General features: G+C 36.4%; 1 protein-coding gene across 12 annotated transcripts in view; it reads left to right on the top strand.

Moving 5' to 3' along the window:
* Positions 1 to 558: 558 nt before the first annotated feature.
* The window catches only part of LOC121416801, a 35,541-nt gene continuing 10,831 nt past the window's right edge, over positions 559 to 25,268 (top strand). For 2 of the 12 annotated variants that reach the window (XM_041610304.1, XM_041610300.1), the window contains exons 1-8: positions 1,943 to 4,209; positions 7,158 to 7,444; positions 9,817 to 9,892; positions 10,743 to 11,026; positions 12,180 to 13,888; positions 18,779 to 18,946; positions 22,875 to 23,042; positions 23,967 to 24,131. In XM_041610304.1, coding sequence (XP_041466238.1) covers positions 4,178 to 4,209; positions 7,158 to 7,444; positions 9,817 to 9,892; positions 10,743 to 11,026; positions 12,180 to 13,888; positions 18,779 to 18,946; positions 22,875 to 23,042; positions 23,967 to 24,131 — 2,889 coding nt within the window. In that variant the 5' untranslated portion in view covers positions 1,943 to 4,177. Of the gene's footprint in view, positions 623 to 1,941; positions 4,210 to 7,157; positions 7,445 to 9,816; positions 9,893 to 10,742; positions 11,027 to 12,179; positions 13,889 to 18,778; positions 18,947 to 22,874; positions 23,043 to 23,966; positions 24,132 to 25,268 lie in introns of those variants that run through there. The other 10 variants (XM_041610307.1, XM_041610302.1, XM_041610311.1 and 7 more) reach the window with 7 other exon arrangements.

Here is a 25,268-nt window from a genome sequence, read left to right as displayed (position 1 = left end):
GCAGCGGGTCGGGCTGTCCAGGGTCGGGCTGTCCGGTGGAACTTTCATAGATTTCTTGTGATGAGAAATCTTTGAAAACTGAGAGCCCTGTAAACTTGGACGATCCCAATTTTCTGATCAACACCTGTACTACTGGTCTCAGCTACACGTACGTGCACGAGCCATAGACCCAACGTCAGCTTAAAGGGCGACGCCATATTGCCAGATTCTGGCCAGATTTAGCCCGTGCCCTCACCCGGCTAACGTTGAGCGCCATTCATCTATACACTAATTCCTCTTGATTACCATTGATAAAAACCTCGTTCAAATCTTTTCCGGAGTGCTTATGAATAAGCGGTTGATGTTTTTCCGTTAATCAAATATCCGTTATTACACCCATATTTTTGTGATATTTATAACATTTTTATTTTAATCACAATTTCAGTCCAAATGCGGGTCAGTTTTTGAGAACCCACGTTGTTTGTGCAAGCCCACGTATGGCCTTACGCGTACTGAACGGAATGATGTTGGGTCGAACAGAATATTGTGATTGTTTCGTTTTTGTTGGGGATGAAGCTATGATGGCGACCAGTCACGTTTGACAGTACCGCCAAATCGTTAAGATTAACTAAGTAAGGTCAAGGTGAGATAAGAGAAATGAGCAAGGCGCTTTATGGGGTGGGGGGAGAGAGAGGGGACCCAGTGGGGATACATACAGTTTCATCATGTAGTATTACAGGGCGTCGATGAACAACTTAATTTTTTTTCTTCAAAATGTGGAAAGTGACAGAAAAATCAGAAAAAGGTTAATTGGTTCTGATTTTGAAAAAAAAACCCAGAATTTATCAAGATTGCTGTTTAATATCCTTCATCATGGTTGTAGAATTTAATTCAGTTTATCTGATAGGCCTATAATTCTTTCAAACAACTCAAATTGTGATTAATCGTATTGGATTTATTTCACTCTTTTCTTTCGCCTTGTTTTTTTTTCTTCCAAAAAATCAGGGAGCTGAAAAATATGAGAGCTAGAACGTAAAGATATGGACTCCATAACACAAATGTTTGCGATGAAGAGCAAATATGAAAGAACGCTTCTGATTGGTTCTAAATGCGCGTGTAACATTTATCTTGATTAGCCAATTCATTTAGCGATTGATCGCTAATCTTTGTGTTACGGAGCCATGGTGTAGGTGTAGCTATGACGGAGAGGGCGCAGCCCCATGCACTTGCAGATCCAGATCAATTTTCATGGGGGACACTTAGAGTGCCCCTATATTTCTTCAGTATTATTTTTACACGCAAAAAAAGTCAAAGACATCATGCCACCGACAGCTGCCTCGTCAAAGGGGGGCGGTCAATTATTTTGAATTTTTTTTTTTCATTTTGTCCTCGATAGGGAAGCGGGAGGGTGGGGGTTCAATTCATTTTATATACATTTCTATATATGGGGGAGGGGGGTCTGCTACTTGGCATGTTTTTACAAGGGCTTAATATAACAGAAATGGCATGATTTAACACAATAAAATGTATCATGGAGGTTAATACTAAATTAATACATAATTAATAATTGTTTTAATTGAAAATAAAATAATAAAGGCACCCATAGATCTTAAAAACTTCTCGTAAATACAGGCCTAAACCTGTATTTGAAGTTGAACAGGCATAAAGTATAAATGTTTAGCTATAGCTGATGCTTTGATCCCGCAACCAAATAATGTTGGCATAAACTAGCTGTTATATCAGTGGCGTAACGAGCGAAAATAATTGAGGGTTATATACGATATGGCGTATCGATCGATCGATCGATCAGGCAAAATTTAAAAAGTATTTAGTAAGTTGCAACCGACATGAGCATAATTTTGATGTTTTTGTTACAAAATCCAATTGAACAATTTCGCAAGATTCTCTTTCCTTTTTTTCTGAATTGGGGGCATGCAAGGCCCCCCCCCATAATTATAAAGCTCCACTCTTTGTTATGCCACTGTCTAAAATTGGATTTAAACTTTTAGAATTTTAATCTCTTATCTAATTAATCTAAAGGGATAAGTGTAAGACAAAAAAATAGTTGCAGATTACTAATTTCAAAGTATTTTTACTTAACTCCCCAACTCTGCTCTTGCTGCACTGCACGTAACGGCCTTCCACCAAAGGGCCAGGCCGACTCGCCCCGTGAGCAAGTGACCGCGTTCGCGTAAGTTCACCCGAAGCCATGACTAAATTCTGACCATAAACATCACCTAACTAATCACTCTCTGACAATATTTCAAAGTGTATTTTATTACAGTCAATCCTTTGGGCCGTTAAACGATAATATTTCCAATGTTATCATGACAAATAATTTTAATGAGATAGTGGCATTGTAGAAAAAAACAATTTATAAGCACGAAATGGCACCAGATATATCATCAAACATACAGCGCAGCGTTCGGGACTGGTGAGTGGGACGGCTCGCTTGGTGTTTTCGCCCCGACGAATTCGGCGAAAACGTTACCATTGCGCCGTGCGAATGTTCAATCTGCGGCTCTCAATCAGAGACTTGAATGTCTCTTTTTTCATTATCGAAAATGAATCATAGACTTTGATTTATTTACAAGTAAGTTGCATATCGGTCATGATAATTAGGAAAATCCATGATGTCTTCTTCTAATTCTGTAAAAAAAATTACGTCTTCAAAATGCCTGTGTCAGAAAATTGCCGGAAATCATAAAAACTTGCCTAAAATATCTCTTTTTGAAAGTTCATGCATGGTCCGGTCTGGAAAAAAATGTTATAACTCTTGTAGATGTATACCGTAAACAAAGACATCCTCGATCACTGAAATAAAGTGCTTGCTAAGCTTTTTTAACTCCAACCATGTTACCATGACAACTTGGGAAAACCCTTATTTTTCGAAAAAAAACTTTGGTTTTAAGGGTCATTTTACAGACATAAAACTAACCCAATTTTGAAGAATTGTGTTTAAGTTTCACATAAAACTGAATTATCCATATTTATACTTTCGTATATGAATATTCATATTTCTTATAGAATCTTAGTTTTTGATTGGTCAATGTTTCAGTCATGGATAATGACTAAGCGTTAAAAAATCTGAAAATGCGCATTTTATCGGCAATCAACAAGCAAGATGGCGGAACACATTAAGTTGGCGCTTTGCACATACGTGGCTAATAACTGGTAACTTTCTGAAGTTACCGGTAGGGCTGTAGACTGTGAATCGACAGCGTGCTGCTTTCATGTGGGTCAGAGTGCTGCTCTGAAACTTTCTACAGATATTTTGTTCTTTAATTAGAGTAGGATCCAATAAATTCCAAGCTCTGGTTGTTCTTAGAAAGAAATTTTTTCTTCTAATTTTCTAAACATACATGTAGGCGATAGTGTATTGAATAAGTTGCTGGCTTACTACATGTATGAAGAAATTTTAAGTTAAAAGTTCATTAGTTTTAATGACAAATCCAGATCAAACATTCGAATTGTTTTTAAATCTTTTTCATATCAATAATGTTTGTAAAACTGTTGCAAGAAATATCGGTGTCGTCAAGAAACTTAAAAAGGTTCTTCCAGCACAGGCGCTATCCATGTTGTATTGTGCATTAATTTTACCGTATCTTAATTATCAGATTCTTGCATGGGGAAATGCCTCTCAAACAAGACTCAACAAAGTATTTCTACTTCCGAAAAAAGTACTAAGGATAATATGTAATGTGCCCTTTAGATATATGGATTTGTTTCGTCCGAAACGTATCCTTAAAGTCATTGATTTTGAACGTGTACAGTTATTCCAATTCATTTATCAGCTAGATAGAAATAGTGTACCTAATGACCTACAAAAGAAATTTATGAGAAATAATACCTTGCTTTCATATAATACCAGACAGTCAAATGACTATCACTTAGTAATTTTGAGCAAAACTATATTTTTCACAGGACCCAAATTCTGGAATTCTCTGAACAGAATAATAAAAGAGGTATCTATCTTGAATCAATTTAAAGTACTCATCAAACATTCTTCTGAATTCTTAATAATTTAAGGAAATATCTACAGTAGTGTTGATTATTTTTAAGTTAGTATGTAATTCGTGTTAGCAAAAATGTGTCTGTAGGTCTACTGCTCAGTCTTGTGTAATATACATAACAGCACAAGTATTTTAATACACTCTCCTCTTATTTCTTCCAGAATTTGTGTGGGTAGACCTATTGAATGAGAATGGAAATGGAAAAGAATAATAGAAGGTAAGGATGAGTTGAGGTAAAAAGAACGCAGAGAGCTAGAGCGTAAGAAAAAGGCACATCACCATATTCTTACACTATAATGTAATATTATAATAATACACATTAATTCCAAACTGCATGGATCCAGGTTTAACTTACCATATCGACCGTGGTCAGGGACCGACCGAATTCTGGACCTACATTCAAATCAAAACCCAAAAAGATTTAAATAGACAGAGTTGCTAATTTTCCGGATTTTTCCGGAATTCCGGATTTTTTCCTTTGCTGAAAAATATTCCGGGAAAAAAAATCGATTGTCAAAGTGATATCCGTAAAAATTTCCCCTCCAAACAAACTACGTTCGCTACGGAGAGCGCAATTTCAATTTTGGATGGCCAATTTGCGCAGACGGAAAATTATTAGCGTTGTGCGCAGCATGAAGTTTAGCTGGTATACTGTACTTGCACGGTACGCGCGAGCAATACATTGTAGCAGTTGCAAACGCCGCTCTATACCCTGCAGGGATACGGGTGTCAGCGCTATCCCAGTCGGGCGATCGCCCGGTAGAACCGCTCGAAGCACGGCCCGGTGTGGCTGCAATTGCCTGCTGCTGCGTGAGTGATTGGTTGTCTGCCGCGGGATTTCAGCTGAAAACCTATTTGCTACCATGAAATATGTGTTCTCTGGTGCGTATTCATCAATTCATATGTGTGAACTATCCATCATTTTGATAGAAATTGTGATTTATGGATTTTCAATAGTATAGGATTGTCTTTTTGATGAGTACAGTGAGTGAAAAAGGGCACCCCAGCTGCTACATACACCCGTCCCGAGTCGCACCCATTGGCCGCAGCATATTAACCCGCAGCAGGTTAACCCGTACCGTAATGAGTACGGGTTACATGATTTTTTTTTTTAGCACCTTTCTTGCCTATGATATGAAGTTTATTATGTCATTAATTATTTGTTATGTACTACTGTAGATTAATGATTTCAGCCCTCTAAAGAATAAGAAAACGTTCCAGCTTCAGGGGGCTTCGCCCTTGACCCCGCCAGGGGCCCTGGGCGGGCCCCTGGACCCCGGCCTGGGTTTTCAGGATTTTTTTGAGCTATCAGTTAGCATCTCTGAATAGAAGAGAAAGAAAAAAATATAAACTACTGCATCCCAAAAGAATTAGAATCCCAAACTTGGATCAATTTTCACCAGAATCAATGTCATGGAACCTTATGGGCATCAAGGTCTACATGTGGGACTAGCATTGTAAATGCTATATTCTGGCAAAGGAAAGTACAGTTTTTGTCTCACCTGCGAAGCAGAGTGAGACTATAGGCGCCGCTTTTCCGACGGCGGCGGCGACGGCGGCGGCGGCGGCGACGACGGCGGCGACGGCGGCGGCGGCGTCAACATCAAATCTTAACCTGAGGTTAAGTTTTTGAAATGACATCATAACTTAGAAAGTATATGGACCTAGTTCATGAAACTTGGCCATAAGGTTAATCAAGTATTACTGAACATCCTATTAAAGTTTCATGTCACATGACCAAGGTCAAAGGTCATTTAGGGTCAATGAACTTAGACCATGTTGGAGGAATCAACATTGAAATCTTAACCTGAGGTTAAGTTTTTGAAATGTCATCATAACTTAGAAAATATATGGACCTAGTTCATGAAACTTGGACATAAGGTTAATCAAGTATCACTGAACATCCTGCATGAGTTTCACGTCACATGACCAAGGTCAAAGGTCATTTAGGGTCAATGAACTTTGGCCGAATTGGGGATATCTGTTGAATTCCCATCATAACTTTGAAAGTTTATGGATCTGGTTCATGAAACTTGGACATAATAGTAATCAAGCATCACTGAATATTTTGTGCAAGTTTCAGGTCTCATGATTAAGGTCAAAGGTCATTTAGGGTCAATGAACTTTGGCCGAATCGGGGGTATCTGTTGAATTACCATCATAACTTTGAAAGTTTATTAGTCTAGTTCATTAAACTTGGACATATGAGTAATCAAATATCACTGAACATCCTGTGCGCGTTTCAGGTCACATGACCAAGGTCAAAGGTCAATGAACTTTGGCCGAATTGGGTGTATCTGTAGAATTACCATCAAAACTTTGAAAGTTTATGGATCTGATTCATGAAACTTGTACATAAGAGTAATCAAGTATCACTGAACATCCTGTGCGAGTTTCAGGTCACATGATCAAGGTCAAAGGTCATGTAAGGTCAATGAACTTTGGCCATGTTGGGGTTTTTTGTTGAATAACCATCATATCTCTGTAAGTTTATTGGTCTAGTTCATAAAAAGTGGACATAAGAGTAACCATGTATCACTGAACATCTTGTGCGAGTTAGAGTAGTATTCAAAGTCAGCACTGCTGCTATTTTGAACCGCGTGATGCAGGTGAGACGGCCAGAGGCATTCCACTTGTCTTATGATAGTCTTAGAAAATTATTTTTCTTGGATTGTCATGGCCCAGTGGATTAGTCTCTGGACTTTGAAACAGAGGGTTGTGGGTTCAAATCCCAGCCATGGTGTAATTTCCTTCAGCAAGAAATTCATCCACAGTGTGCTGCACTTGACCCAGGTGAGGTAAATGGGTACATGTAGGAATTAATTCCTCAAAAAGCCTTGTGCACTTGAAGAGGTAGCCTAGCTTAGACAGGTAATAATAATAGCAGTGCCCACTGGGAGAACAGTTTTAGTTTTCGGAACTTAAGTGGCTACCATGGGTAAATATACCGTTATTATTATGTTGTAGTGAACGCCAGTAATTGTTTTTATTGTTGACTATATTTACATGAATGTACTGTTCTGGTGACAAACATGGGGTGTGGATTTAATGGGCTGTTTTTTCTGTCTCATCGACTAGAGGTGAAAGCGAGATTAGAAATGGATAGGAATGGCGTCTGCATGTTGTCTGTCTGTCATTCGTCTCTTGCAATATATTTTTTTTCAGTTCTGTCACCGAAGAAGAATTTTTGAGATTGGCCCAGCTCATCCCACCGAGGTACTATTCAGATTTAGGGATACATTTGGGAATCTCATCTGCTGAACTTGATCATATCATTGTCCAACATTCATCGAATTACAAGGATGCATTGATGACAATGTTCACACGGTGGAGAGATGAACAACGTCCAGATGAAGATATCAGAGCTCTTCTTGCAGAAGGATTAGAAAAGAGTGACTTAGGGGGATTGTCCAAAGAACTTTTAGCTGGGAATCTAATCCAGAAAACAACAGGTAAGATAATGATAATATCTAATAGACAACATGAATATACATTGGTTAATTACATTTGTTCATGTCTTTAGTTTTAAAAATAAAAATATTTTAATTATCAGGGATCAGTATGATAATTGGTTTGCTTGCAAAATGTGCATAACATGCCTTTATGAATGAAGGACATTCAAAAGGATTTCCAATACTATTACAATTGGTCATTTTCAAACGTGAGTGACACAGCAATTAGAGAGGGTTAAGGGCTCATATCTTTAAACTTAAAGGTTATGAATCAATCATGACTACTATATTATATACAATGTAGGACTGGCATGGGCCACTCCCAGTTTGATTTGAATTTTACAATTCGTTGATTAGATATGCTTAAAAAATGGTGTGTAAGTGACATGACAAATTTTGGACATGGGTTTCTGACCATTATCACTTATGATTGGATTCATGCCCAAGTAGTTGTCCAGGAGTACTGTGAGTACCCATACATGTATGTAAATAGTGTGCCTATGTAACACATATAGTCAAAATCAATCAAACCTCTATGGAAAATGGTACCCTCCTATATCAAAACGTGAGTGGCACATGACAAGTGCAAAAAGACAACATTTATCTCAACTACATGTATGAAAGTATTTTTGGCATGATGTTCAAGAGTAAAATACCATCAACCAAAAAGACAAGATTAATTTCATAACAACTGTCCTCTTCAAAGTTGATAATGTGTCATCCTGAATTCTTGCTTTATGGTCATATTTGCCTCTCAACTCACATTCTCTATACCATACTGCATCATTGTCACACTCGGGCTTCTACCACTCTCCTCTTTGAAGGAGGAGGAGGCACTTGAAAGACGTGTTATGTGATCTTGATATTGATTGACATCAACTTCAACATTCTTTTTGTGGCTTGTTGTCATTTATAACTTTCTCCCTTTCTGGGTATGACAGTTTAAAGGTTTGTAAAGGTTTGTAACTCAACATCCACAATTGATGAAATAGTTTTTGTCTCACCTGCGAAGCAAAGTGAGACTATAGGCGCCGCTTTTCCGACGGCGGCGGCGGCGGCGGCGTCAACATCAAATCTTAACCTGAGGTTAAGTTTTTGAAATGACATCATAACTTAGAAAGTATATGGACCTAGTTCATGAAACTTGGCCATAAGGTTAATCAAGTATTACTGAACATCCTATTAGAGTTTCATGTCACATGACCAAGGTCAAAGGTCATTTAGGGTCAATGAACTTAGACCATGTTGGAGGAATCAACATCGAAATCTTAACCTGTGGTTAAGTTTTTGAAATGTCATCATAACTTAGAAAATATATGGACCTAGTTCATGAAACTTGGACATAAGGTTAATCAAGTATCACTGAACATCCTGCATGAGTTTCACGTCACATGACCAAGGTCAAAGGTCATTTAGGGTCAATGAACTTTGGCCGAATTGGGGATATCTGTTGAATTCCCATCATAACTTTGAAAGTTTATAGATCTGATTCATGAAACTTGGACATAATAGTAATCAAGCATCACTGAACATCCTGTGCACGTTTCAGGTCTCATGATTAAGGTCAAAGGTCATTTAGGGTCAATGAACTTTGGCCGAATCAGGGGTATCTGTTGAATTACCATCATAACTTTGATAGTTTATTGGTCTAGTTCATTAAACTTGGACATTAGAGTAATCAAGTATCACTGAACATCCTGTGCACGTTTCAGGTCACATGACCAAGGTCAAAGGTCAATGAACTTTGGCCGAATTGGGTGTATCTGTTGAATTACCATCATAACTTTGAAAGTTTATGGATCTGATTCATGAAACTTGTACATAAGAGTAATCAAGTATCACTGAATATCCTGTTTGAGTTTCAGGTCACATGATCAAGGTCAAAGGTCATGTAAGGTCAATGAACTTTGGCCATGTTGGGGTTTTTTGGTGAATCTCTGTAAGTTTATTGGTCTAGTTCATAAAAAGTGGACATAAGAGTAACCATGTATCACTGAACATCTTGTGCGAGTTAGAGTAGTATTCAAAGTCAGCACTGCTGCTATATTGAACCGCGTGATGCAGGTGAGACGGCCAGAGGCATTCCACTTGTTTCTTGTAAGAAAGGGGTATTCTCCATAGTCACATAATCTGGCATGGTCTGGTAGCCAATCATGTCATGTATAACATGTCAAAATTTTAATGTAAATAATTATGCATTTTTTACCCAAGGTGTGCCTCTCCTCCATTTTGAAAGTGAGGACCTTTTTTCTTGTTTTTTGCTTGTCCAATATCCATCCGGAAAGTGTATTGCAATGTAAAATCCTGGCCCAGTCCCTTTTTGATATATTGCCATCTTTATGTCTTGTATTTCTTTCTTTTAAATGCTAAAGATGTCAGACAAACAACTGCAACAACTTCAAGAGCATCAACTTCAACAGGAGCAGTAGACATGTCAGCATTACCACAGTATGTAAACAAATCAATACAAATTATTGGGGATGTGACCAGATTGTTTGTATCTTTAAAGATCTCTCTGTCTTTACTCTGTTAGAATATAATGGGTTAAGAAAATATAAACCTATATTGATCATTGGATATCATACTCTTGAATATTAAGATAAAGAAATTAGGGTTTTATGTATTTTTTGATAGAAAAAAATCAGTGTTTTTCTCTGGAAAAGGTCATTTACTATAAAACAATCAAAGACACACTCTATAAGTATTATAGAATATAAGTTTTCAGATGTGCTGCTACTTTGGTTAACAGTTTATGCAGCACCATACCAAAAATTGTCTTCCACATGTTCTAGTCTATTAATCCTGCCATGTAGGCCCTCTTCGTTCCCCATTTGTTTTGATAAACTGTGAAGATAGTGATGAACGATGCATGTCATGCATGAAAAATGTTTTTCTGACCTTTGGTCAGGTGCTATGTGCATACATGTATTGCCAGTAGTTAAAGTAATGTGATTATTATAAACATTTTTAGAAGGGATTTTGTTAGACTTTGTGTCACTTTAGAGGGGATGAAACGATTTCTTCTATAAAGTTGATAAATAATAATTAGAAAATTGAGGGATGGGGACTCGTCCCCCTGCCCATGGTATCACCACCCAGAGGAAGAAAAAAAAACTACATTTCTACTGTTTTTGTATATTTGACTAAAGAGTCTTTGCAAATGCTGCCTGACAGTTTACCTCCAAGTGAAGTAAACTGGACAGTATTTGGAATACCTGTAGGTGATCATTTTCATACTTGGTGCTGAATAATGGTTCACAATAATATTAGCTCTTGATATTTATCATTCATTTTACAGTACCGTCAGTGAGGAAGAACTTTTGATGTTGTCAATGGAAATTGGACCTACTTACTACAAGAGGATTGGCGTTAACCTGAAGATCTCGTTTGTGACTCTTGATAAAATAAAGAAAGACACACAAGATACTACTGATGCATTGATGACAGTATTCATAAGATGGAGGGATAAACAGCTTCCAGACACAAACATCAGGGCTCATCTTGCAGCGGCTTTACAGAAGAGTGGTCTAGTGTCGCTGTCTCAGAAACTGATTATTGGAAATCTATTGACAGAGTCGACAGGTAAGGGTAAGAAGGAAGCTAAGATGGCTGCCTTCAATAAATCAGTTAAATTAGTTATTCTTAAAACAAAATAATACATACCTATTCAACTATTCGCTTGATTGGGTTCACTATCATGATACACTTATCTTACTTCTTATAGAGTTAGGCTATATAAAGGGTGATGTTTCAGTTTGTTTGAGCATTTTGATGCCTCATCAAAATCTTTCCTAAATTGAGTTGGTATTGCAAATTGACAGGTGGTAGGTTATGAATCAGAAGATATTAGTGTGCAAACTTGTTGTATAGGGTATATTACACTTGATGTCTGAATTGGGTTCAGGATGTTGAGCAATGCTGCCATTGATGATCCATTACCCTTTTCTACCATGTATTTATCATGATTTCACTCATACATCATGTAAACACTATAGGCGGTTTCAAACCGCCTCGATCACAAGAATCCCCGTTAAATTACGAGAACTTTTTAAGGCTAAAAAATACCCGTTAATTATTCCTGCATTCACAACGCCCCGAAACACATCCTTCGGGATAAGTTCCCGAAGTTACGAGCATGCGCAGTGTGGTCTGATAAGCAGGCAAGGCGGGAGATTCAAAATCACTTGCCCAGCAGCCACCCACGCCGCCGCGCCCAACGACACGCTGGGATAAAAGTTCCCGTAATTTGCTTTCACATCGCCAAAATACCTGCGACCTTGGAAAAATCCCCACGAAAGTTCTCGTAATTTCGCCAAGTACCTACTATTTAGCGGGTATTTTCTTTCGGGGAAATTACGCGTAGTTTGCTTTCACATTACCAAAATACCTGGTATTTTCTGATCGGGGTAAATTTCCCGATCAGAGAATACCTGGAACTGGCGAACTTCGAGGCGGTCTGAAACCACCTTATGAGCTATTTAGTTGGATTTACTTGAGGTCATTTTGTGATTGTGACAAGAAATTTAAATTGAAATATCAGCACTAAAATAGAAAAAAAGGCTACGATTGTCATTGAATTTTCATGTACTTAAATTTATGCTAGAAAGCAGATATTTTGATTGAAAAGTTTAAAAGAATGCTATACAAATCAGTCGAAAGCTAGGAGCCTGTGCTCATTTGTCTATGACTGTTTATATGATTTTAAATTAAAAGATGTGTGTCACTTTTTTTCTAGGTACACCTGTGACAATTCCAGTATCAGAGACCAAACCACTTACCCCTGACCTGATCAAGAGATGTAAAGATGAGCTCCAAGACAAGTACAGGACTGATTTCTGTATGATAAGAGCTGATCCACTAGATCCTGATTCTATTGTGCCATTCGAAGATATGTACACAAGCCTTTTCTTGGAAGAAGAAAAACGAAAGAAAAGGAATAAACTTGAGTATAAGGATCTCTTTAATCTCAAAGTCAATGGCATCTTCCCCAAACGGATTATGGTCCAAGGAGAGGCAGGGGCCGGAAAGACCACATTCATGGCTAAGATTGCATGGGACTGGATAAACGATAGTCCAGATCTCCCAAAGTTTGTGTGGGTACTCATTATCCCTCTGCGTGAAGCCAAGCGATACACGATTGGTCAGATTGTTAAGTCATATCTTTCAAAGGACAATCCAGCAACAGCCTGTCAGATCACAGAGTACATCCGTTCAAATCCAGAAAATGTATTCATTGCCTGTGATGGATTAGATGAGGTTAGTGGCAAGGTTGTACAGCACACTGAAACCAAGCAAGGTTCAGAAGGTGCTCAGTCAGAGTTCAAAGTTGGATCAGAAACAAGTCCAGCAAGTGTATCTATGCACCAAAGCACTAAAACCGAACCCAATGTAAGTTCTTTGGACAGAAGTGATATCACTGTTGAAGATATTCTTCGCTCAGATGAACTTCGTACTTGCCCTATAATGGTGACAAGCCGTCCATGGAAGGCCAATGAAATAAGATGGAATGAGAGTTTAAGAAGACTATACACATTCATCCATGTGGAAGGCTTTAGCAGGGAGAATGCAATGGTTTACATTCGCAATTACTTCAAAGACACTGAGGCTACAGCAGATGAATTCATCAAATTGTTTGAAAACAATGATATCATATCAGAGAACATGGCGCCATATCCTATCTACATATCTATGCTCTGTCACATGTGGAGAGAACTTGATGACAACAAGAAAGAAGAGTTGAAGTCTTTTCAAACATTCTCTGAATTATTCCGTGAAGTGTTTGAATTCCTAAAGGTGCGTTATGTTCAGAAAGAGATCCCAGATTTAAGTAGCCCATTATTCAATACATATCGCTCTGAAATTGAGAAACCCCTGCAACCAATTGCCAAGGTTGCTTTTACTGGACTACAATCAAATAATCTTATTTTTAATGAGGAAGATCTTGAACAATACTCAGACTCTGTGGAAACAGCATGCAAAGTAGGGGTGTTGTCACAGGAGAAAAAGCTCTCATCCATTCATGATAAGAGCAGTCGGTACGTGCAGTCAACATTCTTCTTTCCACATAAACTTTTCCAGGAGTACATGGCTGCAGTCTATCTTGCTTCTCTCTATGATTCAGATCGCAATGAATTTAACAGGCTGATTGAGGAAGTAGTGATCCCTAGGGAGGGAGAGTTTAGGTATCTTCTGTACTTCACTGTGTCTCAGAACAAAACAATTGCCAAGTATATCACAAAATGTTTGTTAAAGGAGTACACCCAAAGCCAAGAAGATGAGGAGGAGATATCTGAGGAGATGAATTTCTTGGTTGATGTAGCTATAGAGAGTCAAGATGAAGATACCATTGCCATGCTTCAGAATTCAGTGTCATCTCTGTCCATCTGTGTTAAAGACACACACACTTTAGCTGGTTATGCATTCACTGGGATATATTCAAAGGCGGTAAGTTGGATACAACGGAAAAGTTCCCTGAGTTCATGCATGTTTCTATTTTTTCAATACAGTAGCACTCCTTCAGGAGTGTAGCTGAAAGTTATCAGAAAGATCTTACAATGTATTAGTCTTGAAATTAACTTATACATAAAAACAAAACCTTAAACCATTCAAACATCCATCTTTCAGTTTGTTTTACATTTACTGGTATCAGTAATACATGTACATAGGAAGATATTGAAATCTTGAATGGGACTGAAATATTGTCCATCTTATGCATGCACATTATTATTATTATTATTATACCGGGTGAGTTCAATAAAAACTTAACATCTGAAATCCCCAATTTATAAAAAAGAAATATATCAGGAACACATAATTATTAAAAATGGCATGAATAGGTGGTTTCAAACCGCCTTGATAATAAGAATCCCTGTTAAATTATGAGAATGTTTTTAGGCGTAAAACTATCCATTAGTTATGCCTGCATTCACACCGCCCCGAAACCCATTCGGGATAAGTTCCTGCAGTTACGAGCATGCGCAGTATGGTCTGATAAGTAAACAAGGCACGAGATTCAAAATCACTAGCTCAGCAGCCACCCAAGGCGCCTGCGCCCAACTACACGCTGGGCTAAAAGTTCCCGTAAATTGCTTTCACATTGCCAAAATACCTGCGACCTTGGAAAAATCCCTGCGAAAGTTCTCGTAATTTTGAAAATACCTACTATTTAGTGGGTATTTTCTTTCGGGGAGATTACGTGTAGTTTGCTTTCATGTTGCAAATATTACCTGGTATTTTCTGATTGGGGTATATTTCCCGATCAGAAAATACCTGGAACTGATGAATTTCAAGGCAGTCTGAAACCACCTAAAGAGTGAAGTATGTTCTTCCAAATACTATGGGGTATGTATGCTTGGATGATCAGTAGGTACATGTATTCTTTGCAGTGATGTAAATTTTTATTTGTGCTAAAGTAAAGCATGACACTGCAATGAATGACTCCAGATGTCAATGATGTAATAATCATTAAAATCGACTTAAAAATTTGTTTTCAATAATGTACATTATAATTGTTAAATTGTTTAAACACTTTTCAGTATCAGTTCTCAAGTTAACTTTATTGACAAGGGATGTGCAAATATGTTTACTAACTCATGTAGGATTATGGCATCAAAAAATTAGGATTCATTCATTGCAGCCTTACTTTGTTGCAAATCAAAATTTACATCAATGCAAAGAATTATCCAAGTGTGAAGACATACCACATAAATATGGTATCAAATTATTTGTAAGAAGATACTCTTTCCATCCGTATATAATGATTATGCCTCCATGCACGGCCGTACGCAGGAGGGTGGCAGATACCCCCCCCCCACGAATTTTGAAAACTTAATTTCTTACTGAAATGTTCACAAAATTCACCAAAAGTATGCACAAAATCCTTCAATTTCACTTGGCAACATGTAAAACGCCCCAATGCAAGCTCGGTCGTTTTACTCCCAAGCTTTTGATTTTCTTTTTTAAGTTTACACATGCTGCCCCCCCCCCCCACCTAGTGAAAAATCTCTGCATACGGCCATGTGTTCATGACATATTTTTACCTTAAAATTGGAGGTGTCAAGTTTTTTTCTATTCACATGGTACATTTGTTGAAATATTCTTTGACTGTTTGGAAACAAGCTTTTCAATACTTGGGCATTGATACTTTGTAAACATTATTATGTAAGGGTGGTCCTTTTCAGCCCATTCCAAGTTTGCATACATGCAGCACTGCTACCACTTCTTATATTCTTCACTGCCTAGCATATCAACCCATTTGATCATTCTCCAAGATGTAACCAAGCTCATCTAATCATAACATCGCGCATGTTTGGAAGGGCAAAAACATAATTTGACAGTAACAATTTCAAGTTTGATAAAGGAATATGCACAATGATAGAGACAACAAGTTATGTATGTTTAATTGATGCTCAATTTTAAAATATTGCATTCTTGATGTCATTCCTTTTTATTATGGGCTAAAGTTAATTCACCGGACCTTTTTGAATGAAAAACTAAAAATATTTGTACAAGTAATGTTTGCTTTTGCAAAGTATGATACACTCGTGGTTTGCCCTTCTATCAAGTTGATGCACTGATCATGAAAATAAAAACAAAAAAACTTCATTTTTGATGGTTTTTACCCTTCTGATCATGACCAGGTTAAATAATGAGTCCTGATAGATCACATAAATTTCCCTGCTCAGATCCTGGATGGTAAAATGAGGGTTATCATGCTAATGCAGAAATACAGCAGTCTTGCAAACTTGGAATGGGCTGAAATGCACCACTTTTATGTAACAGGGTGTGTATTCAAAACCACTGAAGTGAGACTAGTGAAATTTTCATAGAAGTTAGATTATGAAATAAACTTTCTACTCCTCTACATTTGATTGAGAATACTACCACATTTTAAAATAAAATCACCCCTTTTTCAGAGTGACACTTTTGGGAGATGCGCCATATAGTTATATTTTTCCCATTTTTGTCTAGCCTGCATAGCAGAGGGAGACTATAGCCATGTTCTTTGTACTTGAGGTGCCGCTTTTCCGACAGCGGTGACGTCGTCAACATTGAAATCTTAACCAATGTTAGGTTTTTTAAATATAACTAAAAAAAAGTATATGGACCTAATTCATGAAACATCCACATAAGGGTAATCGAGTATTACTGCATACATTGCCTGAGTTTCAGGTCACATGACCAAGGTCAAAGGTCATTAAGGGTCAATAAACTTAGACCATGTTTAGGGACAGTGATTTTCCGTTTCAAAAATGGCCTTTTCCGTTTCAGAAAATCTCAAATTCCGTTTCAGCATGTCAGAAAACGGAAATTCCGTTTCCCCATACACTTTGTACACACGGAAAAGTGACAATTCCGTTAACACATTGAATAGCAAAATCACAGTGCGTACACTCGCACTAGCCAAAATTTGTATCTGCTACTGGACCAACAACACAATAAAATCCGTTCTAATCGGATCTATGCGGGTGCATTTAAGAATTTTTCGATCACATTTAGCATGCATACATCCTCATCTTTCACATAAGTATCATTATTTTGCAGTGAAATTTAATTTCATCGAAAATTTTGGGGTTTTTTGGACATCGTTCTCATCTGACAACGACTTTCGCCAATCCGCCATCTTGGATTTTAAGACTACGATATCGTGCTGTTACATCTTCAAACGTAGAGGGCAGCAACACACGACCATGCAGTTGAGCGATATGAAGCGATAGGAAGCTCAACCCGGGCGCGGCAGGCCGGGTACGGGCGCGGGGTACTATCGGGTGTGATGATGTCGAGAGCAGTCACGATGTGTGAATTTTCATGATTGTAGCGAAGTGAGATCGTGTTTTCTGGGGTTTTGTGGCCATTTAATACTCTCATTTTGTTGTTATTTTGGAGTAATTTCTGTTGCTATTCTGTGTATTTTGAGGGAAAATACGTTTTCCGTGAATTTCCGTTTGAAATGCCACTTTCCGTTTCAAAAGGCCTTTTCCGTGAATTCCGTCCGTTTTCCGCGTTCGCGGAAAATCACTGTCCCTACATGTTGGGGGAATCCGGGGGGGGGGGGGGCCACTTCCATTCACGAGTGGATACCATGCGCGACCATGGGGTCTCAAAAAGCACCCTAAACACGTATTTTCTATATTCTCAAAATGCACCCCTTAACTCTTTCTAATTTGATGGCTTTATTTACTTTTTTAAAGGAATGGATCATCCTGAAAAATGGCAAGTTATAGAGGCATGTCATTTTCGCTCATTTTGTGTGCAATCTCTATGGGAAATTACTTTTTCTCAAAACTGGATTTTACATTCCTCTATTTTGCGAGCCATATCTCAAATTTATATTTGTCGGTTTTCTCTGAGCTTGGAGTATGTTGTAGCTGAGATCGTAAGCTATCGCAAGTGTGGTCTTCGTTTTCCGATCAGATGTTGGGATCATGCCTGTATTTCACTTGCAAAATTGGATTTGAGATCCTCTTAATTTGCTTGTGTAGAAAGTCTATGGGATACAGTGCAGCTCAATGGGTAAGGCATCAGACTTGCATCCTTGGGGTCCACGGTTCGAGCCCAAAAGTGAACATCAATTTTTTTTCTTTTCAACATTTCGCAAGTGTTCCTTAATCACCATTACAAGGTATATTAGTTCAAATATCGCACAATAAGGAAGGTTAAAATCGTTTTTAATAGGCCTATAACATGTACAATGTGTATCGCCTACACCTACATGTATTTCACATTTTCTCATTTCCCTCTTTTCAAGAGTATTCAACATGTTCTTTTCGTAATAAAAGTTTAGTTTTCAATATGAGCAACGTATTGATCTCAATAAACATGGTGATTGTATTCATGATCATGAAAATCAGAGACAGATCTCCTAATTCGTCCTCATGACGAATTAAAATTGTAGTTTAAAACTTAAAATTGCTATTGGAAATAAAATATTATTTTTCATTTTGAATGAAAACAATAGAACAAAAGAACCCAATGACAATCAATTCAACAAGAGAGAGACATGAGAGCATTGTCTGCTGAGTATCTCTAATAGGCCTACTATCAACTTGATTCTAACAATGTTTTAATTTTTCATTCATATGTAACAGATCATGCTTATATTTGAGTACAAGTCTTTGAAATTATTTTTTTCATTTGAGATGAATACAGGATAGACATATTGAAATAGGCTTCTTTAACTACACACAAAAAATTGTAGATACCACTTTACTATTTACATTTATACTCTTGCAGAATACACAATTTTAAACTATTCAATGGGGCAATCTCAATATCACATAATGCAATCCAATAGGAAATATAATTGTGATGTATGGCTTTACAATGTACTTTCAGATCAATATGAGTGTTGGTGATTTTGGATATCCTTGCTACGGACCAGGTATATCAAATGAGGTTGCAGTGATGATATGCTCAGCACCATCACTAAGGGATGTTAAACTGGAGGCAAGGTTTCACCCTACCTTCTATGAAACTCTTGCCAGAGAAGGAAGGAAAGCCACAGTAAGTAGAATTCATCTTAAAGAATAAGATGGTCATGTTGATGTTAGAATTTATAAGGAGGAAGAAGATGATGAGTGATGATAGTAATAATGAGAATGACAGTGCTACAACAATACTGATAATAATTTATAATTCTAGATTATGTAACACTGTAATCGTAGTCCTGATATAAAATTTATATGATTGCAATTTAAGTTGCCTACATTATAGTGATTTATTATGCCAGTCTTGTGCAGTGACGTTCCTAGATACATGTAAGACAAATTAAATGATTAAAAACCAATTTGGAAAAAACATTATTTTTTTATATAAATCACAATTTATTGATAAAAAGGGACACAATTACAATAACCCCAGGTTATCGGTTCTAGACGAACAGTATACAGGGCAACATAAAATGAATATAAATTTACATAAAAAAATAAAGCAAACGATAATATGCACATGGATTATAACAAGTCATTTCAATTCATAACAAATTTCATAGTGAAGTAATGCACATTGATTATAACGAGTCAATTCAATTCATAACAAATTTCATAGCAAAGTAAGGAGAAGGGGGAGGAGGAGAAGCTAATACGTGGTTTAACTTATTTCGTTCTAATTTCTTTTTACATGAATTCATAATTGTACAAACATATTGATATGTCAAATATATATAAATTATGCAAAGTATATGAAAAAAGCAAGAATGGTTGGAATTGAGTATTCATATCTTAAAGAAGAAACTTGGGGGCAAATGGGAGCTTGAAAAGAGATTACGATGGGAGAATGAGGAGCAATGACTAATGGGAAGAAAGGTTATCGAACATGATGGTATGATAGAAAAGAGGAAAAGGTTGAGGAGAATAAAGAGAAAGAAGAGAGAGAGACAAAGGGAGAAATATAGGTGAGAGGGCAAACAGAAGGGAAAAGAAATCAGTCCTTATGCGGTAATAATCTTAACAGCGTATTAATGCCAGGAATATTATCAATCTATTATTTCTAAAGAAAGCTAAAACAAAGCAAATGTAGCATATAATGTCATTGATGGTTTGTGATGGAGCTTTGCTCAGACCAGACATATCAAATGAGGTACAGTGTAGTAGTACTAATTAGCACCAATCTCTAAGTAATGTTTATTTTAAAAATGGGGCCAATCTTTCAACCTAGCTGCTTTTATGAGGCTCTTGGTATTAAAATGAGATAGAAAGAAACGTTTTAATAGATTACAATGGATACTTGATGGACAAAGACATTGTACATGTACATTTAAGCGCAGTAGTGTAGCGGTTCTGACCTTCGCCTTGTAATCAGAGGGTCGTGTGTTCGGAATACCACCATGGTATAGCGTCCTTTGGCAAGGCGTCAATCCACAATTTGCCACTCTTCACCCAGGCATTAAATGGGTACCCGGTAGGATGCGAAAGCCTATAAATAGTATGCCTAGCAATTGAGTCTTGGAACTCTTGTCGGAATGCTCCCCAGGGAGTGGAGAAGGTGCATACATTGTATGCGGGCCTGCAAGGATCCTTTGACGGGGGTAATATTTCTGTAAAGCGCTTAGTGACATTGTTCCGTTGTGTTAAGCGCTGTATAAATACAAAATATTATTATCAAATATGTATTATAACAAACCCTCTAGATTGTTTTAAATAACAAACAAAAGGATAATTAATATCCTGGATATTTTTTTGTTTTACGTGTACTGCACAAGTTTAGTGTCCAGCTAATTCTGTTATGAAGTTCTGGTTATAATCGCTACACAGGTTTACATAATTATGGCAGGCCTATATATTAAGTAACTGACCAATGCCGATTCATGATTCTTTTCATACATCTTTGATAAATACTGATGTATGTACAAGGAAGAACATAGCAAATGTGTTTAAAGGGGAAGTTCACCCTGACAAAAAATGATTAAAATAAGAGAAAATATTAAAAAAATATTGAAGGTTCAAGAAAATCCATCATAACGAATAAACAAAGTTATTAAATATTTGATTGATGTTATATGCGAGCAAATTCTTTTCATAATGTTTGGTGAAAATAAATCATCACAAACCATTAAGATACTATTTATGCATTTTATATTATGTATTATTTTGGGCAGCTGCCCTTTTTATCGAAAAATGTAATCGTGGAAAAACACGTTTAAGAACAAATGTTTGTACTACATGTATGTAGACAATATTATCTGAGAGTGCTTATAATAAATAAAGGAGACTAAATGAGATTATTTTTTTTTAATCTGGTTCTAATGCACAGGTATGCTGTCATTTAAAAGGTGTTATACTTTCAAGTGTTTTGACGCGAAAACATCTAATTGATGCAAAAACATGGAATCGTTTTTAACTTTATAAAATCCATATCTTCCTAGACATCTTTTAATTAATAATACTTCATAATCATGGAAGTTAAAAAGGGAAATATTAGCTTTAAAAGTTACATGTAGGAGAGAAAGTAGATCATTGAATTTGTGCATGTGGTATTTGTATGAGAGTGATATTGAATGACAATGTCCATGATACATGTGTGTATAGGGAATATACAGAGTGAAGGTAATGAAAAATGACCAGATGGGTTGGATTGAGATGGTTTGCAGGGTGAAGGCTTCTGAAAATGGAATACATCTATATAGACATGCAGTAGCAGCACATGTTGTTCTTGAAAGAATGTTTGAAATTATTAAGTTCTGCATTGAAAAGTAATTATAGGTCACATCAATTACAGGCTTTTGTAAACTTGTAAATCTAATTTTGTTTTGAGAATAATAATAATTGGCATATAGCGCTTTATCAATCTACGACTTCTCAAAGCGCTTCACAATTATTCTTACCCAGTCACTTAATTAATCTTTAAGCAGCCTGTTTTTATAGGTGCACACCTGCTAAACCAACCACAATGATGGTTGTTTCCTACCGGTTATCAATCAATTAGTACCTGGGTAAGAGTGGCAAAGTGTTGATTTATGCCTTGCCAAAGGACGCTAGGCCATGGTGGGATTCAAAAACATGACCCTCTGATTACAAGGCGAGAGTCAGAACCGCTACACCACTGCGCTTCCACAAGAATAAGGCAGTTTATATTATAATGCCAACAGTACATGACCAAGATAAATGATTTTGAAAAATTTAATTCTTTCAATATTCAGAGGTTTTAGTATTAACATATACATGCACTTAAACAGAAAAGCTATATAATGAAAATAAAGTGTTTGGATATGGTTGATGTAGAAACATGGAATCTTTTTAAATTTATCCATATGTGATTCTTCCTAGTCATCTCTAATATGATAATACACATGGAAGATATAAAGAGAAATATCAGTTTCAAAAAGGTGAGAGAGAAAGTAGATCATTGAATATCAGAGGTGCATGTGATATGTGTATGAGAGTGATATTGACCATGATACATACAATGTATACAGTACAGTGAGAGCATGGAGCTAATAGCTCTATGCATGGAACATAATAATAGGATGAAATGAATAATGACCAGGTGGTTTAGATTGAGATGGTATGCAGGGTAAAAGGTTACTGAAAATACAATACAAATGGGAGTAACAAATATATCATAGAGTATCAGGGATAGTATGGTCTTCACATGTATGATCTTAATTTGATCATTTTCATGAAATCTCAGAAATTGTTGAAAGTGATGCTGTAATGTAGAAAAGGGTACAGAGATTACCTGTAATAATTCCTTCTTTCAAAATTCATAGGTATTAAAATGACTTTTATAAACAAAATAAACATGAACAAAAAAGTTGTGAAGCCTAAACAGGTATGGATGCTACAATGTTATGTTGTGAATTCATGTAGATCTACATGTATGCAAACATTAGCCTTAACACATTTTGAACGAGTTTAACTTGAAGCATTACAGCATAATCATAACATCTGATATGTACATGTATGTTTAATGATCAATGTTTGTACACATGTAGGTCCATACTCTTGAGATTGTGAATTATAAGCCTCTATCATCAGCCTCTTCACATCACCTAGCAGGAGCTTTATGCTCCCTACCTAACCTGACTAACCTGATACTGAGAGGAGTTTGGGACCAGGAGGAGTTCTATTCTCATCTGAATGAGAAGGCTTCAACCTTGAAGGTATGCTTGCTTCTACTTTATACTCATAACATGTTTGAAAATAGGGAATAATTAAAACATGTCTATCTAATTTTGTTATGTTAGAAACATTAAAGAACATATTTTAATACTATTTAGGGGTGTTTATTAATAAAGGAGACTAGATTAGTAAATGTTTTGGAAAGTTTGCTCTAATGCACAGGTATGCTGTAATTAAAAAATTGTCATATCATCAAGTGTTCGGTTATGATTGATGTAGAAATAAAGAATTTTTTACAACTGTCCATCTGTGAGTTTTACAAGACATCTCCTGATGAAATTGGTATACATGGAAGGTATGAAGAGAAATATCAGCTTCAAAAAGGTGGGAGAGAAAGTAGATCATTGAATATCAGAGGTGCATGTGATATGTGTATGAGAGTGATATTGACCATGATACTTACAATGTATACAGTACAGTGAGAGCTACATTGAGTGTATACATGGAACATAATAATAGGATGAAATGAACAATGACCAGGTGGTTTAGATTGAGATGGTATGCAGGGTAAAAGGTTACTGAAAATAGAATACAAATATCAAGTAACAAACAAATCATAGAGTATCTGAGATTATTATGGTCTTTACATGTATGATCTTTTAAATCAATCTGTTTCATGATATCTCAGAAATTGTTGAAAGTGATGTTATAATGTAGAATAAGTGTACATAGTTTACCTGTAATAATTAATTCTTTCAATATTCATCTATATTAAAATGTGTTGTCCTTTAATAAAATACACCTCAACAGAAAAGCTGTGATGCCTAAACAGGTATGGATGCTAAAATGTCAGTTATGTTGTGATGCAAACATTTTTGAACCAGTTTAACTTGAAGCATTACAGCATGATCATACCATCTGATATGTACATGTATGTTTAATTATCAATGTTTGTACACATGTAGGTCCATACTCTTGAGATTGGGAATGATAAGCCTCTATTATCAGGCTCTCCACATCACCTAGTAGGTTTATGCTCCCTACCTAACCTGACTAACCTGATACTGAGAGGAGTTTGTGACCAGGAGGAGTTCTGTTCTCATCTGAATGAGAAGGCTTCAACCTTGAAGGTATGCTTGCTTCTACTTTATACTCATAACATGTTTGAAAACATGAAATAATGAAAACATGTCTATCTAATTTTATTATGTTAGAAACATTAAAGAAAATATTTTTAATACTATTTAGGGGTGTTCATTAATAAAGGAGGCTAGATGAGTAAATGTTTTGGAAAATCAGCTCTAATGCACAGGTATGCTGTAATTGAAACAATTTGCATGTCCTCAAGTGTATTTGGTTATGATTGATGCAGAAGTAAGAAATCGTTTACATCTTTGTCCGTCTGTGAGTTTAACAAGACATCTGATGCAATTGGTATACATGGAAGATATAAAGAGAAATATCAGCTTCAAAAAGCTGAGAAAGAAAGTAGATCATTGAATATCAGAGGTGCATGTGGTATGTGTATGAGAGTGATATTGACCATGATACATACAATGTATACAGTACAGTGAGAGCTACATTGAGTGTATACATGGAACATAATAATAGGATGAAATGAACAATGACCAGGTGGTTTAGATTGAGATGGTATGCAGGGTAAAAGGTTACTGAAAATACAATACAAATATGAAGTAACAAATATATCATAGAGTATCTGAGATTATTATGGTCTTCACATGAAAATATGGAATAATGAAAAAGTGTTTATTCGATTCTATGTGTTAAATATGTTAGAGAACATAAATTTCTTGTAATATTTAGATGTATTGTTTTGGAGTGTTTAATAATAAAGGAGACTAGATGAGTAAATGTTTTGGAAATTTGGCTCTAATGCACAGATATGCTATAATTGAGAAATTGTCAATTCATTATCTTCAAGTGTTTGGTTATGATGTCGAAACATGGAAACCTTTTTAACTTTATCCATATGTGATTCTTCCTAGTCATCTCTAATATGATAATACACATGGAAGATATAAAGAGAAATATCAGCTTCAAAAAGGTGGGAGAGAAAGTAGATCATTGAATATCAGAGGTGCATGTGGTATGTGTATGAGAGTGATATTGACCATGATACATACAATGTATACAGTACAGTGAGAGCTACATTGAGTGTATACATGGAACATAATAATAGGATGAAATGAACAATGACCAGGTGGTTTAGATTGAGATGGTATGCAGGGTAAAAGGTTACTGAAAAT

This window comes from Lytechinus variegatus, chromosome 6, assembly GCF_018143015.1.
Source record: "Lytechinus variegatus isolate NC3 chromosome 6, Lvar_3.0, whole genome shotgun sequence".
NCBI lineage: Eukaryota > Metazoa > Echinodermata > Echinoidea > Temnopleuroida > Toxopneustidae > Lytechinus > Lytechinus variegatus.
The sequence above is the reverse complement of the archived record's forward strand: the minus strand, read 5'-3'. Positions and strand labels throughout refer to the sequence as shown.